Here is a 17,179-nt window from a genome sequence, read left to right as displayed (position 1 = left end):
CATTTTCCAACCGGAAATGGTGTAACTCTACGAAATGAACCAAATTTAAGAAGAAATCCGGATTATCAGAAAAGTCATCTAAATGTAGATGGCTTTGGGCTATATATCAGTCTCTGGTCATATAAACATTTTTTTGAATTTTTAGGGATACATTCCTTATCCTGGAATAACGGCCTTTAAAATGTGAAACGCTTATTGAAGATTCAAGTTTTAACCCGCTACCAGAAACCTTATAGGAGATTGAAAACTCTTTCTTTGTCTTTCAAAGGAACCTCCGGTTTATAGGCATTTTGTTTTGGCTAACTACTTTTAAGTGTGTTTTTTTAAACATGACATTTTTGCATCAACACAAAGTTTAAAAATCAGTACATCATGGTTTGATGTGATCAGTTTTCCCGGTTGATGTTATTTAATATGATTTTTGAAAGCAAACAATTTTTCCTAGTTTTCAAAAATCAGGCATTCAAAACAGGAAGTGCATTTTGTTTTATGAATAAATAAGTCAAAATATTATTTTTTTCTACCCAAAATCGTACTCAAATCGTCTGAAAATTACTGAACTTTTACAACATATCAAAGTTATTCTTTTATATTCAACTATTTCAGAGTTTATCTAAAAAAAAACCTAAGCACATACAGAGGTACATCTGCCGATCGTTAAATTGGAGGAGTTGCCAATCTCTATGTATATATGTTTCCGCCGCTACCGATTCATATGGAAAAAATACAGTATAGACTAGTTTAATTGGTTGGCCTACAGCATTTTAGTTGTATTGAGATGATTTTACTGTATATAAAACATTAATTGTAACTGAATTATTTATAAAAGTTAAAAATGCTCCACCGCCGAAAGAGCATAAAGCAGTAGTGTAGAACAAATCATTAATAAAAGTTAAAAATAGTATATGGCCTATAAATTTGAACATTGAGGAACGCGATGAGTAATGTTCCTGGTGTCCGTCATGGTTCCTGACAGAGTCTCTTGCTGTTTTTTGTTAAAAGGTACGATTTAAACCAAGATAAATCTGGTGACATCAATAAGTAAATGAAGTTTTTCTAATAAAACAACATGGTCCACTAATTAAAATCTACAAATAATACTCCAGTAAAAAGACCATGTCGATATTTTTTACCATGAATTCCCAATATTTAACAAACAGCATTTTATAGTGTAATTCTTGGTGTAAATTGAGTTGGCCTACTTGTATTTCTTAACCCTAAAATATTGAAAAAATATATTTAAATGGGATAAAACACAATCATGAACATTTTGCTGGATTTTAAAAGGACGATATTTTTCCTTTTGACATGCAAACTACCATCAACTGAAAGCTTCTTTTTTTCTGTTATGGATTAATTCTTGAAAAAAACCGGCGCATTTTTGTAGCCCAACCCACACATACAATGTACACACATATATGTGAATACAATTAACTGAGCACTACATCTTTTAAAGAAGACAATTTATTGTGCTATATGGCATCATTAATTCCAATATGGTAGAGTTTGTGTAACTCGTGACTTTTTATCCATTTAAGGATTAACTTGAATAGATTTTTTTATGTAATTGAGTGTTCTCTAAATAAACCGCGAAGCGGTTTATAATGAGAGTACACTAAGATTTTTGTGTTATATCTCCATAACATTAAAAAAATCTATTCAAATTAATCCTTATAATTCAATTTACTAAAGATAATCTCTTCAATATTCAAAATTTATTTTTTGGACTCTTTTGCCTATGAAATCATTACGCCGTCATCTCAGCCAACCAGCAGCAACCTAACAAACGGCGACGTCATTTTTTCATTTATGGGCTGATAAAGTAAATTTTTAAGCCAATGAAAATGCTTGTAACAAGCAAAATTGAATTACAATATCTGTAATTTCCCGAAAACTCCAACATAACCCATATACTACCGCACATAACTTTATACCACCAAACCAGTCAACTCCATTACATACAATAATATTGATAAACTGGTAAAACTCATTATGTGACGGGTTACTAAAATCTCACTGATCACTATTTCAATACATACGTACGTGTATGTTTAATGGAAACAGCGCATGGTAAGAAGAGCAAGTGCTTTGATTTAATGTGGAACATAGTTGGATAAATATAGACTTATAGGCTTTTAAGTACAATTGATTTCACCCAACATAACCCAAAACAGCAAAAGCCAATCTAATGCTATCAAAAACCACCCACTACAACTTTATAGTTGGCCTACTATACAAACAAATCAGAACAACCCAAAAGCACCTAAATATACCCAAAGTACCAAAAGTACTCAAGAATAATTTCTTAGCTTAATTAACTTATCAGTTATCTCAACTGCAAGCAAAGCCATCCGAAACCGAATAAATCGACAAAACTCCATAGCAAACCAGTCGTAAATACAATCGTAAATCAGTTTCATAGCACACCCGTACACTATCCAACAGTCACTGACAACCCAATACAGCCAAAACAGTACAGCTCTTCATAGCACACCCGTACACTATCCAACAGAACCCAGGCATCACTGACAACCCAATACTACTATTAAATAAAAGCATTCCGTTATTTCTCCTATTACAACCCAAATTTCCCGTTAAAATCAAAGTATAGGTATCATTTCTTCAGTCGTGTACTCTGTATCCAAATTCATATTTCCCGTTCCACAAGAACAGGAGATCTGATCAAGCAACATTATTTATGGACTTAACAGCAAGTTTTAAACGAATGCACCATCAGTTGTTCTTTTTATGGACAAATATAAACGAGGAAAGAAGCAAAGTTAGAGAGAGAGAGAGAGAGAGAGGAGAGAGAGAGAGAGAGAGAGAGAGAGAGAGAGAGAGAGAGAGAGAGAGAGAAGAGATCGGGAACGATGGCCATGGACAAGTGATGTCAAATGACAAAAAATATTAAAGGCCCACTACCTTTCCGGAGCAAAATTTAAAGGTTTCTTAAAAACATTACTAACAAAAGAAAATATATGTCAATGGCTTAAGACGAGGTTACAACACCAAACATATGCAAGATTTCCTGTCTAATGTACGATAACAGTGGGATTCATTTCGCTGTTTTGCCTTCTGGCGCAGCGATAGTCAACTACCGCACGGCATTTAGGACGACGGCGGGAAACATAAAACGACCCGCGTTATGAAAATTAACATTTTATTTATTCTAATGAAACAGTTCTGAAGGTGATGATAAGTGTGCTAGTAAACGTATAGTTAATAACTTCTGCAACTCTACAAAATTATCGATCTCGTTTTACATTCCTATTTTAAAAATTAAAAGCCGTTTCGGAAAGGTAGTGGCCCTTTAAAGAAGAGGCGTCATAGACCATCAACATTCACACATTATATAGTATGTAAAAATAAATATAATTTGTCTGATTTCTAAGAGACAACAAGCTTACAAAGGACGGCATTCAAGCTGGAAAAAAACCCTTGATGCATTTCAATTAAAACAGAGTTCCATTTGTAGATTGAGCGGTCATATTAACATTATACCAGGACACTTTTTCATTATCGCCAACTTGTGTACACCGTTTATATCAGAGAGGGAGTGATGAGCATTTATTAGTCTCTCTGTCTTATTTCATCTTTTGGGGGAATAATAACGGATTTAAACAATTGATGAATACAAGAACTCTTGAAAAGATGTAAAAGAAGAAGAAAAAAAAAACACAAAAAAAAAACCATGATAAATAAAAAGATTCCTGCGAACGATAAACTTTTTCTGATTCATTGGACGATATACTTTCGCATTACGGCAAATAAAAACAATACAATTCAGTTAAAAATTATGTTGCATATTTTATTATTTATAATTCAAATACATGTATCACAGAATGTTGTCAGAAAATAAGTAATTCTTCCTAATGTTAGATTGACTAGAAATATTAGGAGACAGTCGCCCTATCTATTAGTATATTTCACTGTGTGGATCGTATTACATCAAATTACTCCATTACTTCATATACTGTTGTGGGTAATGTTTGTTGTGGGTAATGTTTGTTGTGGGTAATGGGTAATGTTTGTTGTGGGTAATGTTTTTTGTGGGTAATGGGTTATGTTTGTTGTGGGTAATGTTTGTTGTGGGTAATGTTTGTTGTGGGTAATGTTTGTTGTGGGTAATGTTTGTTGTGGGTAATGTTTGTTGTGGGTAATGTTTGTGGGTAATGTTTGTTGTGGGTAATGTTTGTTGTGGGTAATGGGTAATGTTTGTTGTGGGTAATGTTTGTTGTGGGTAATGGGTAATGTTTGTTGTGGGTAATGCTTGTTGTGGGTAATGTTTGTTGTGGGTAATGTTTGTTGTGGGTAATGTTTGTGGGTAATGTTTGTTGTGGGTAATGTTTGTTGTGGGTAATGTTTGTGTGGTAATGTTTGTTGTGGGTAATGTTTGTTGTGGGTAATGTTTGTTGTGGGTAATGTCTGTTGTGGGTAATGTTTGTTGTGGGTAATGTCTGTTGTGGGTAATGTTTGTTGCAATCCTTTCTTCATAAATAGGAAGTTATGTTATAACCATGGTAGTAAAGGGATATTAAAAGTCTAATATGTTTGAACTGGGACGTGACATCAATTCAGTAAAATTGATTTATAATAGATAATACTTAAAATCTGATAAAACTGGCTTGGCAACATGTATGTGATGTATTACCAAATACAGAAAAACGGAGAATAATAAAAAAAAACTGATTACTGAGGACAAATAAGTAAACATACATGTTCATTATGTCAATATTAATAACAGAGGAAATAACTGCTTTTAAAGAAAATAGAAATTTTTATATTACACTGTACATTTCCTGAAAAGAAAACAAAGGATGAAAAGTAACAAAAGATACGTGGACTTTAGACAAGCCCTTATAATACGACAGTTTTGTTGTGTGTGGTATTGACATATATTGACAGACGAGTCAATCAATACTTATGTGTGGTACATGTATATGTGTTGCCAAATATAATTCAAATTATGTAACTTAGCGTAAATCGAGTCATATACATGATGCAGTTCAATTTAGATATACTATTTTATACAGGGTAAATGAGATTCACTTTCGTTAAAAATCAATTTATTCAACAACGTTTCCCCATATTGAAACGGCATTTTATAAGTTTTTCTTTTTCATTAGATAATACATATATATATAAAAATATATTTGCATACTGGTCAGAAAGAAATTCAAGTTCCTTTATTCACGCCCAACTAGAAATCTAAAAAAATGTCAATCAGCATGATTTAGTAAGTCACAAATCTATATCCATTATATAATCGTGTCTAGAGATTCAGTACCAACTTTGTCTGCAAGTGACATATTACAGGAATATTGAATCAAAGGACAGTAGCAAATAAATAGACGTACATGATTGGATTTCCACTCCACATCACATTTCTCTATTCTGCATTTTATAATTTAATAACGTACTTTCAAAGAAGTTGGAAGCATGATTTGTTTCCTCTCTCTATATAAGTGTACTACATATTACAAACACGTATCCGGGGAAGTTTTGCCTGTCATCATAAGATCAACAAGATCTCGTATCATTTTTTTTTTGTATCACTGGATAACCTTTGATTTTCTTGACAAAATGTAAAACTGTACATAAGGTACATCCAAGTAAGTACGTTTATAGAAGCATATTACTTCCTTACAACATTACAGATACAATAGCAAAGTGAAATATAGAAACCATTAGAGTGTCACATAAAGATATTATATATAACAATACGAACAAGCATTTCCGCTTTGTTTTATCACAGATCTTTTTGGACTTTATATAATCCCATAAAGTTAAACACAAATGTAAAAATAAATTCAATAAAACATTTGCTATTTTTATAAGATTAAAATAAAATAAAATTCACATATAAATCCCACATTTGCCCCCTAAAACTAAGGGCCATACATGACGTATTTCTAAAAGAAGATAAAATCATAAACTTTCTAGTAAACATTTTTAAAAATCGTGTACACGTATAAGAAACAAGATCTAGCAAACAATGGAAACATACGAGGACATTTTTTTTCGAAATTATGATTACACGTCGACATGTAATTTACTTTCGTAGTAATTTTCTTTCAAATCCTAGATGTTCATCCGAGAATAGTACCATAATTATACAAAGTATAGTAGCATAATAATGCCCATGTCTCAGCGTAAACTGTCCTTTTCGTTACCACAATGGACCTATGAGCCTACTAAGATACCATGTTACAGACTAGAATACATCAGCAGGATGATAAAGGCTATCTAGTATATAATGATCTATCCTACTGGAAGCCGTGGCTGACTACATTCGGAGTCCATCATAAACATCTCGACATTGACGCACAACTAGAAATTAACATAATCTTTTAATTTATCATGATTGTATTAAATAAAAGGTATATACATGCAATATAAGCAGGTAGTCTTTTACATTCACAAAACATTCATTGTGGAATAAAATGTTCAAAATGTTTTTAAAAAATGAAGAAACATTAGATTATATCAAAACTAGAATTAGTAATCAGATTCCGAGATCTTCACATCTATAGAAAAACAATTCTGGACATTTGAGCTGTATTTAAATGAAATATAGGACCACAAAAATTGTTAAAAATAATGATTTGTTTACAATCAGCTTACACACTCTTCTCCAAGCAATATCACCACACACAGATATTTGATACGCGATAGGTGTAGTCAATAACGACCCACACAACTCTTAACCATACATTTTCCCATCACAGACTCTATACGACAAAGACTAGGAACTTGTCGAAATTTGCCTTTTGAGTATTTTCTAATAATGTATACATGTCATAAAACTATTCCCTTCTTCGCACAAAATTCTTGAAATCTTTGTTGTTCTAACTCTGTCATGGCTTTATTCAGGGCATAAATCTGAAAAATAAGGAATAAAATTAGAGATTTTAAGCAAAAACCTTCAAACGGTTAAACATGCTAAATACACATGTACATGACTTTTGACCTCAATACAATATTAACGTTACAGTGCTCAAACATTGCAACAAAATCGGAAATCGATAAAAAAAAAATCAAGAATACTCATGTAGTCTACATGGTCAGATAACGCAGAACATTAACCGAAATATGAAAACAGAATAAATACTTTTATTACAAAGCAGACTAGAAAAGAGATTGTACTACGATTTCGTAACAAATGACGACACAAGGGAAATAACTATAGAAATGTTAGTGTATAAAGCACAGTTACTCGCACCTAGATAGCTTTATCAAAGCAACTGTTAATAATACACCAATAGTGGAGTTATTTTTGAGATCGGGAATGACTTAGACGTGTGTACTGAGTACTATAATCTGAAGACATAACTCGGAAAAATATGCTATTTCAGATCGAGCGAGACATCAAAACATGCTCATAGCAGGTACATCATGAAAATGATATTTTTTTTTTTTTTACACTTTTTAATCACGTTAAGGATTTGCATACAAAGGCGAAGTAGGTTCAGTAACATTTCTCAATTCTTTCGAACTTGTGAACATAAAGTTTTCCACTGGAAACATTGCACACAATAAGAACAACAATCTCAAGTTAAAGAATTTTCCTGAACTTCTGTAATGTTTTTCTATACAGAATATATGGTAAAAGGCGTTTTCTTAAGTTAAGAAATATTAATGAAACTCGGCTCTGTTTTTATAATGCATTTGGCGTCCTATGACGGGATGATTTGATCTGGTTTATTTTTTTTATCGAAGAACGGCCTCTCGTGAATGTGGTGTTTTGCGTTTGTGAAGTGCGAGATGCGTGGTTTGGAAGGCTGGTATATTCGTGTTGTGTCTTCATGTATAGTGAAACTATCATCCTTTTTATAGTACTACATGATAACATCAAGGAAGCATGCCACCGATGACACACCCCACCCGGTCACATTATACTGGCAACGGGCGAACCAGTCGTCCCATTTCCTTAATACTAAATATAAGCAGGAGCAGAAACTAATACCTTTATAGATTATGTTGTGTCTCGATCAGGGGACAAAACCCAAAGCCTATCTCACAGGGGCGAGCGGTCAATCGAAGGCCAAAACTGAGGTGGTGGTAAAATAAAACCGTCACAACGACATTACTTTTACATACACCTCAATGAGATTTGGACGGTACATTGTTACATGATAATTATGTGTTAAAAACGCTACCTTCGTTTATAATTTTTATGAAATCACGCTTGTAAATGCCTTGTGACACTTGCGGACACTTTTGAGGACACTTTAAGAAAACATTAACAAAGATACGTAATCCAATTTTATATACCTCATTTCGTTGTTTCATTTTTAATTCCTTCTCTCTATCCTTCATTTGAAGTTTCTCCTGTCTCGCCTTTTCCTCCTTTTGTTTCTCCATCTTTTTACTAGCTTCCTTTTCTAACACTTGAAGCTTTAATTTGACTGCTCTTTGTGCCTGTAGACGATAAAAAGAGAAGTACGTAATCTATAATTTCAACACGAAACGAGAGGCATATGGACGTAAAAGAACGCTTTAAGGGAGGTATACACATTCCTTTCTCTTGAAAAAAAAATCAACAACATATTATTTCCTACTTCTAAATGGTGTTGAATTCTAATTTGTTTGGATGAGCTAATAGTATATCATATTGACCTACATTTTAAATAGAAAATAGAAATTACTTTGAAAAAAATTCATTCATTACCAAAAAAAGAAATATATATAGAAAATGCAGGAAGACATATGAATTTATCACGTTTTGACTATGATTAGTTTCATCTTTCTAAGACTCATCAATGATGTTTTATACTTATCACCTTCTCGTTCAGACTCGGTCAGATAGATTAGTGTATACAGCCTGATTAAATCATCACAGATTAAGACAGGAGAATAGAAAACATTACAATTTCTCCAAATGAAAACATTGTTTATATGAATTCTCAGCATACCCTGATGTCATTCATGCTATGGACATATTCCACCTTCTTCAGTTGATCTGAAACAGGGAAACATAATTTTTTATTTAAATGGCAAACCCTTAAATACCTTTGAAGTAAACATAGACTTACCAACGATTCGTTACATTACAAACGTGATATTGTTCTTTAAACATATATGGCCATATGATGGTGCTTGATATTTATTTTGTACATCTTAAGTCATGTCTACTGAACAAAAAGATACACAAAATATTTACGACTACGGCACAACAGTTGTTTTGTCATTCAAAACCTCGTCAGATTTTCCTGTATATAGACATACATTGTATACTGTTAATAGGTAAGCCATACAGGTAGATTTGTTGTTTCGTTCTGTTAGGACCTAACAAAGTACATCATTCATCTGTTTAGTGCTTTAGGACTGTCGGGAGACCCCGATGACACCGGCACCAGGCACACTGATGCTAGGACTTTGTAAGTGATGTCTTGGACAAAATCAATAGCGACAAAATCCGAAATCTAATTCGGATCAAAGAAACATTCTTTGATAATGTATAGTACAAATGATCCGCTTTAAATATTTGAAAGTTTGCTTTTTGATGATATCACATTGCCTTTAAATATTAGACAATTAAAACCAAGCATATCAGAACTATTTAGGAAACAAAACTAAGTGAAAAAATACTATATGGCACCAGCAAATAAAAAAAACATGTACCCTAATTTTGAGTGCAGTATATTTATAAACTCAATGTCCCCATAACTGTAAACTTACCTGGCGATATCAATCTATTCTCCTTTGACGCCACATTAACTAATGTTACACGGGATTGTTCAGATACCTTTGGTAATTGTACATTTGTTACTGCTGACGAAGTGTTTTTAGATTGTAAACCAGTATTACCCATTGTGTAATACATCTTGATATTTAGCGAAAACTTTCACACATCTGTTTCTATCAAGTTTCTATCGAATCCTTGTCCAAGGACAGTCAGAAATATCGAAATATATACATGCTGAACACTCGGTCACTAATACTGCTAGTCCTTTCAGAATGTATCTTTATATTCTAGGTATCCAGATCGAGATCTCATGTAAAGCGGTTTCTCGAGGTGACCTCCCTCCAAATGTATTGACTGTCCTTCATTTGCATAATCATCAATTACATTTCCATATTCAAATCACATACATGGGGTTTGTTTACAATAAGTCCATGATTTAGACCACATATACGATTAGGCTTGTAGTAAATGTCTGTTTGCTTATTCACTACTTCTATTTGGTTCAGTTACAAATTATCCTTTTGGTAATCCATCTGGCGTAGTAAATTTGAGACACTTCATTTAGCACTGAGAATCCTTCCACCACAGAGCTTCATTATGGTAGCTGAATAACTACCATTCCCTGTACATTCTCTACCGTCCAGATTTTGTTCTTTCACTATTAGAGCAGAAATTTAGCTCTTCTAACAATATTCCATTTGCCAACAGAATATACATGTATATATATTTATATAAATATCGAATTACACTTATGCCTAACCAACATACAGGCACACTTTATCCTGCCCTATCTAGACAGGTTAAATAATCTATAGAGTTGTATAATACACAAATAATCCAAGTGTAGGTTTATGAAGTTTTCTGCAATGACCACTGTTTAAAAGAACGAGACATGGACGTTTGCCAAAACTTCTTCAATTTTCACTTCTACAAAATCAATTATGTGTATGTAATTCAGAGGAATAAATGGGTATCATGCAATGGTTGTATAAAGAGCAAGGTCAGTCGATAACGACTTTAATAAGTTCTTCAATGAATCTCAATATATACAATTAATCTAATGCATGGAAATGTAACCTTTGCTCATAGTTGTTGGGTTTTTTTTTTAAGAAAAAGGCGTAGGTATAGTTACCCCATCGTGTGCCCCATTGATGTTAACATTAATCCTGAGTTGATCCTTAGGTAAAGGGTCGAATGTGTACAGCAAATACACCCGAATGTGACTTGGAAACAATACTCAAACAGTTTATCATCTAAACAGGTATTAAGTACTTCGATCTACATTTTACCTTCGACATAGGCTCTGTCGTTCAAGTTAACTTTTCAGACTTGCCTTTTGATTCAGAATTAATGTGTACAGAAAGATAAGCTCAGATCACTGATGATTACATAATTTGTGTTTTTATCACCTTCTGAACAATACATATCCCGACTCGATTACATAGAATCATGTATATCAACATCATCTATTTTTGTTTCCAAAAAAGTGCCGTAAATAAAATTATTCGGAATCTTACTGACAGTTAATGTCACAAAAAGTGTATAAAATATTTCCCTTTTTCAACGACATAAAAATATATATATATATACCAGTGAGTAATTTTACCATTCAATATACGCAATGTCCATCGTTATTTCAATTCAAGTTTTGAACATAGTCCCCTTTGGAGTTTCAGTCAAACTTTGCCTAAAGTTTAGGAGCTGCTAATCAGCCATACTACGCTGAGTAATAATATCATATCTATCATCAAGGGTATATTCTATCAGCATTTCTTTTAAGAGCATTGGTCTCCATTTGAATAAGGATAATTTGGATAAGGGAACCCATCACTAAGAAGAGTGTTGCAGACTAATAGTACTTCTCTTCCTTGGACATATTTTAGCCCTCTTCCTTTGAACAATGTCAACTTGATTCTCCTTATAGATAATCTTCCGTTGAACTTTAAAGATGCTCCACCGCTGACAAATGGTATTTTTTCATTATCAAATACAGGAGCAGAAGATTTAGTATTTTCCTTCAGTTACAACAGTTACTTTCTTTACGCCATTACCATCATTAAAAAGTTTGAGCTTATTGTTTTACTTTAAGTTAAAAATATGAAAAATAATTAATTGCATCCCGAAAAAATTCCGTGGCACTATATCCTATATGGAATGAAGTACTAATTGCGCATGCACCAAAGGCAAAATAATTTTTTTTTTTTTTGTTAATTAGACATATATATACATGATTAAACACCAATTAATGTTCAAATGATGAATATCATTTATGCTCTGTCGGCGGTGGAGCATCTTTAAGTTATATTAAAATTAAACATTATTGTTTTAATTTCTTGGAAAACAAATTTAACATGTTCGCAACTATATGATCTGTCATCCCTCACCTATAAACTAATTTTCCTTAAGTGAAACATGGCATAATTGCCTCTCTTGGTTCGCAATACCCGGGCCAACTGTAACATTTATGACAAATATTGCATATTCCTTTCCCGAAAGAATGAAAGAAAACATTTTTTATCACGCTGAAAAAAACAGTATGATTCACTGTACAGATGCCGAAACGTATGTAGTTCACACCCTTTCCTTAATATCTGACCCAAAACTATGTATGGTATATATAACATCACCAATGTATGTAATACATTATCAAGTGATCACTTGATACCTAGTCATTTGAACAAAAAATCATATTCTGAAACATAATACCATGTTTGTCAGTGTTTTCTTTGAACGAAAACATGGTTCATTGAACTAACGAGTGAGCAACATTCATTATTAACTGTAATGTTACATTTTGTTTCACCTATACCTTACGTGAGCTCATTGTGTCATAAATAGGAGAGCTGTATCAACTTCTGATCTAGTACGACATACTGCTATCAAAGTGGGCTAGTTATCTCAACAGTCCTACAATCATTTTAATAAATACTGCTGTAAGAATGAGTTTCTTTGACGTTGTTTTTTTTCACTGAAGAGAGCTGCCATCCTTTGATCTGAAGTGAGTGTCGTTGGTAGCTACCTCCGGTTATCTATAACAGCTGCCTCCTTTTCATCTATAGTATGCGCCTGTGGTATATATGCGTTTGGTGGTATCTTGAACTAGTCTTTTCAGATCAAATAACATTGGCATGTTGCTCATTGATCCCAGAGAACTTTGTCCATTTCGATAAAAAGGACACAGTCATGTAAAAGATAGCTTACCATGAGCAAGTTTAATCTTTTATTTCCAAGCATGGCACATTGATTGCATGAAGAGAGCCTTATCCCTTTTGCTCCCTTTTGCTCCACAGTATGGCTTATTAATTGCAATAAGAGAGCCACATTCCCTTTTGCTTCCCAGTATGGCTTATTTATTGCAATAAGAGAGCCACACCCCTTTTGCTTCCCAGTATGGTACACTAATTGTAATAAGAGAACCACGTACATTTTGCTTCACAGAATGGCTTATTGTTTGCAATAAGAGATCCACACCCCTTTTGCTTCACAGAATGGCTTATTGATTGCAATAAGAGATCCACATCCCTTTTGCTTCACAGAATGGCTTATTGATTGCAATAAGAGATCCACATCCCTTTTGCTTCCCAGTATGGCTTATTGATTGCAATAAGAGATCCACATCTCTTTCGCTTCCCAGTATGGCTTATTGATTGCAATAAGAGAGTCACATCCCTTTTGCTTCCCAGTATGGCTTATTGATTGCAATAAGAGATCCACATCCCTTTTGCTTCCAGTATGGCTTATTGATTGCAATAAGAGATCCACATCCCTTTTGCTTCCCAGTATGGCTTATTGATTGCAATAAGAGATCCACATCTCTTTTGCTTCCCAGTATGGCACATTGATAGCATTGATTAATAAGAGATCCACATCCCTTTTGCTTCCCAGTATGGCTTATTGATAGCAAAAGAGAACCACATCTCTTTAGCTTCCCGGTATGGCACATTGATTGCAAAAAGAGAGCCATTTTCCCTTTACTTCCCAGTATAATTGAATGCAGTATGAGAGCCACGTTCCCTTTGCTTCCCAGCATGGCGCATTGATAACAATGCATTGACAGCCATGTCCCTTTTTCCTTTTGCTTTCCAGTATAATTGACTTCAACAAGAGAGCCACACTCCATTTGCTTCTCAGTATAATTGATTTCAATAAGAGAGCCACATCCCTATTGCTTCTCAGTATAATTGATGGCAATAAGAGCAACATCCCTTTTGCTTCCATGTATGGCACATTGATTGCAATAAGATAGTCCCATCCCTTTTTCTTCTCAGTAATAACAGATTGCAATAAGGCAGTCCCATCCCTTTTGCTTCTCAGTATAATAGATTACAATAAGGCAGTCCCATCCCTTTTGCTTCTCAATATAATAGATTGCAATAAGACAGCCCCATCCCTTTTGCTTCTCAGTATACATATTGCAAGAAGAAAGACTCATCCCTTTTGCTTCTCAGTATAATAGATTGCAATATGAATAAGACAGACCCATCCTTTTTGCTTCACAGTATAATAGATTGAAATAAGACAGCCCAATCCCTTTTGCTTCTCAGTACAATTTTGCAATAAGAGAGCTACATCCATTTTGTTTCCCAGCACGGCACATTGATTGCAATATAAGAGCTACATCCCTATTGCTTCCCAGTATATTTGATTATAATCAGAGAGCTACATCCCTTTTGTTTCCCAGTATGGCCCATTGTTTGCAATAAGAGAGCCACGTCCTTTTTGCTTCTAAGTATGGCTTATTGGTTGCATTAAGAGAACCACACCCCTTTTATTTCAAGCACAATGCACACTACTTATATTAAGAGAATCAATTTTTTTTTCTCATGAATGGTATACATTTCTTGCCTTAGGAAAGCTAAATGCCTTTGACCAAAAGCATTTTTTCTTAACTTTTCATGCTTTTCTACAGATAATTTTAATTCAAGGATTTCCTTGAAATTAAGGAATGTTCATGAATGAAACTGGGCCCAGGTAATATTATCTAATTTCTGTGAAATCTATTATTATAATCTGAGCAATGAATGATTTGATGAGAAGGGTGGAGACTTACCAGGTGTTGGTGTAGCAGGAGGTGCACAGGGATACTCCATTCCCAAGTCCTTCATTGTACCAGAATGTTTCTCGGATAAGTACACTTTTGTCACCTTGGCGACTTCATTGACTGATGTCTGATAATAAGTTACACGGTTTTCATTATGAAGTAAAGACTTTGAGGTATTTAGTAAATCGCTACCTGAAGAAGTATGTACACTTGGTTCTTGACATGGATTTTGTTGCACTAGATTATTAATTGTCATTTGAGGCAATTTATCAGGAGAAGCTTGAGAATCTACTCCTCTTCTTGATCCTCCTGATGATTTACTGTAAGGCTTCAAAGCATCAATTTGAGCAATTTTGGGCCTCAAGATTTCTGACATAGCACCAGACCTATGAGAATGTTTTGATGGTGAAACTGGAACTTGTTCCTGTTTTGTTAATGTTATAGGTTTACACTGCGCTTGTAGAACACTAGTAAGATTTGAAAATGAACTGTCATTTGCAGAGATTCTATTTGTTGTCTCTTTGTCTGTTTTCACTTTTGTTGCTGGTGGTATCATCTTCATCTTGCCCTGCTGGTAAAGTCTATTACTTGTCTGTAGTTTCACTTTCATTTTCGAACTCAGTGTAGATTTTGATCTTTTTCTGTTCTTTTTACCTGTTAAGAAAAATACAGTCATAAAAGAAAAGATATTTCATAATGCTTGGATTTATCGACATTACCTCCATGATTATAAAAAAAATCAATCGCCAGGGACAACTTAGGCCAAAAAAAATTATATGCATGTTTTAGGTTACATGACTGAAAAAAATAGGGTAGGTCGGTCGGGAATTTATTTTATTTTTTTGTTTTATTTATTTTTTTTAGGAGAGGTGGGGGAGGAGTTGAGTGGCTTTATTACTACATTACAAAGTAGGCTGGCTAGAAGTCTTTTATTTATCATTACCATAATTGAACTTTATCTGGATAAACTTAAAGCCAGCGTAAAAATCTAAATTGAAAACTCAACACACTACATTTTTGTTTTGAAAAAGTGTGATAAAATAGGTAGGGTCAGAGGTAAAAACATAGGGTATAGGTAGGGGTACCTGAAACATACATTTTTTTTTTTTGCCTTATCCCCATAATTAGAATTTTACTTATTTTCTTAGTTATTTTAGTTTAGAAAAAAGAACTATCATTTTCTTGATGTTTAATCAAAAGACCAGTAGGACTATTTTTAATATATATGGTTGTAAGACCATAGTTTGACTATAATTTCATAATAAACAAATTACCAATTCAATATATTATCTTTCATGGATCATTTATATATTCTAATTTCTCTCCCAACCCATCAAAATTCATTGCAAAATATGTATGCAATGTTTAAAAGACAATGATAAAAAATAGATTAAAATTGTTCACTGGATACAAGTAGATCTATTCGCACCACAGACACTCTCATTGTATACAATATATATGTACCTTTCTTTGTGGATGATTTATTTGGCACGTTGATGGCTATGTCAGGTTCCTGCAGATAAGGATTTCCAGTTAAAGGAAAGGTATTTGCTAAATTGTCCTTCTCTTCAATTTGATCATTATTGTCTTCATCTCTATCATCTTCATCTGAAGGGCAAGTATGATTGTCGCTCTCTTCGATAAAACCACTTTTTACTGTGGTGGCCGTTTTGCATCTCGCAAGATCTGTGAACTCATGATCAGGTGGCTTGATGTCTTTGGATGTGTTTTCACGAACTACACGTTGTCTTGACGATGGTGGTCTTCGGTTCGCTTCGGATGTTAATAATGAATGGATATCAGCTACATCTAATGCACGACTGTTCTGTATTTGTGATAATGACTGCTTTACCGTAATAATACCATCTGTAGACGGCGTTCTCTCTGGGAAAACAAGAGGCTGTGAATGAGATTGTATCGCCCTTTGGCCTGAATGAGGACTGGCAACCGACACATTAGATTCCTGTACAACAATTGTTTCATTGATGTCAAATAAATTGTTCCTTGTGGAAATAGTTGAAAAAGCTGATGTTGGTTTGCTGGTAGAGCCAGAGTGTGTTAATCTGATGACAGCAGGGCTAGCGCCGTCCATATACATGGGGACACGTCCCCCTAGGGCACTCCCTACAGCATCTGAATCATTCCCTGGGGATGCTGAAATTGTCCTTCGAAATGTAAAATCGTGGAATTTACCCTTCGTTAGAACTGATTGTGCAGTCATTCTTTATGCTTTGATGGTATCTTACACACATGCCCTGCAACAGGTCCCTTCGTAAGCCTCTCAACTTACGTTGATGCCCCAATTAGTCCGAAAGGGGCTTGGGAAATTTATTTACACCGCCATTTCGCTTCACATTTACCATAGCAACCGGATAAGGTTGTTTTCGGACACTCTCTGATTTTTTCCTTATCGTACATTAGTGTCCCAATGCGCATGGCCATTTAAACGG

General features: G+C 34.0%; 1 protein-coding gene across 1 annotated transcript; it reads right to left on the bottom strand.

The window, feature by feature from the left end:
• Positions 1–5,372: 5,372 nt before the first annotated feature.
• Positions 5,373–17,161, bottom strand: LOC138315660 (mRNA export factor GLE1-like). Its single transcript, XM_069256846.1, has 5 exons — positions 16,194–17,161; positions 14,739–15,383; positions 8,916–8,962; positions 8,275–8,421; positions 5,373–6,882 (listed from the first exon to the last, which is right to left on the bottom strand). Exons 1-5 carry the CDS (start codon positions 16,948–16,950, stop codon positions 6,799–6,801), a joined length of 1,680 nt encoding a protein of 559 aa, XP_069112947.1. The 5' UTR covers positions 16,951–17,161; the 3' UTR covers positions 5,373–6,798.
• Positions 17,162–17,179: the final 18 nt, after the last annotated feature.

This window comes from Argopecten irradians, chromosome 1, assembly GCF_041381155.1.
Source record: "Argopecten irradians isolate NY chromosome 1, Ai_NY, whole genome shotgun sequence".
Lineage (NCBI taxonomy): Eukaryota > Metazoa > Mollusca > Bivalvia > Pectinida > Pectinidae > Argopecten > Argopecten irradians.
This window is presented reverse-complemented; position numbering and strand designations above follow the sequence as displayed.

Excerpts from the sequence above, each read along its gene's own strand:
- LOC138315660 (XM_069256846.1), bottom strand. The coding sequence starts at position 16,950 with ATGACTGCACAATCAGTTCTAACGAAGGGTAAATTCCACGATTTTACA. Across the intron at positions 15,384-16,193 it reads TAAATCATCCACAAAGAAAG|GTAAAAAGAACAGAAAAAGA; the intron begins GTACATATATAT and ends TTTTCTTAACAG. Across the intron at positions 8,422-8,915 it reads ATAGCATGAATGACATCAGG|GCACAAAGAGCAGTCAAATT; the intron begins GTATGCTGAGAA and ends TATCGTCTACAG.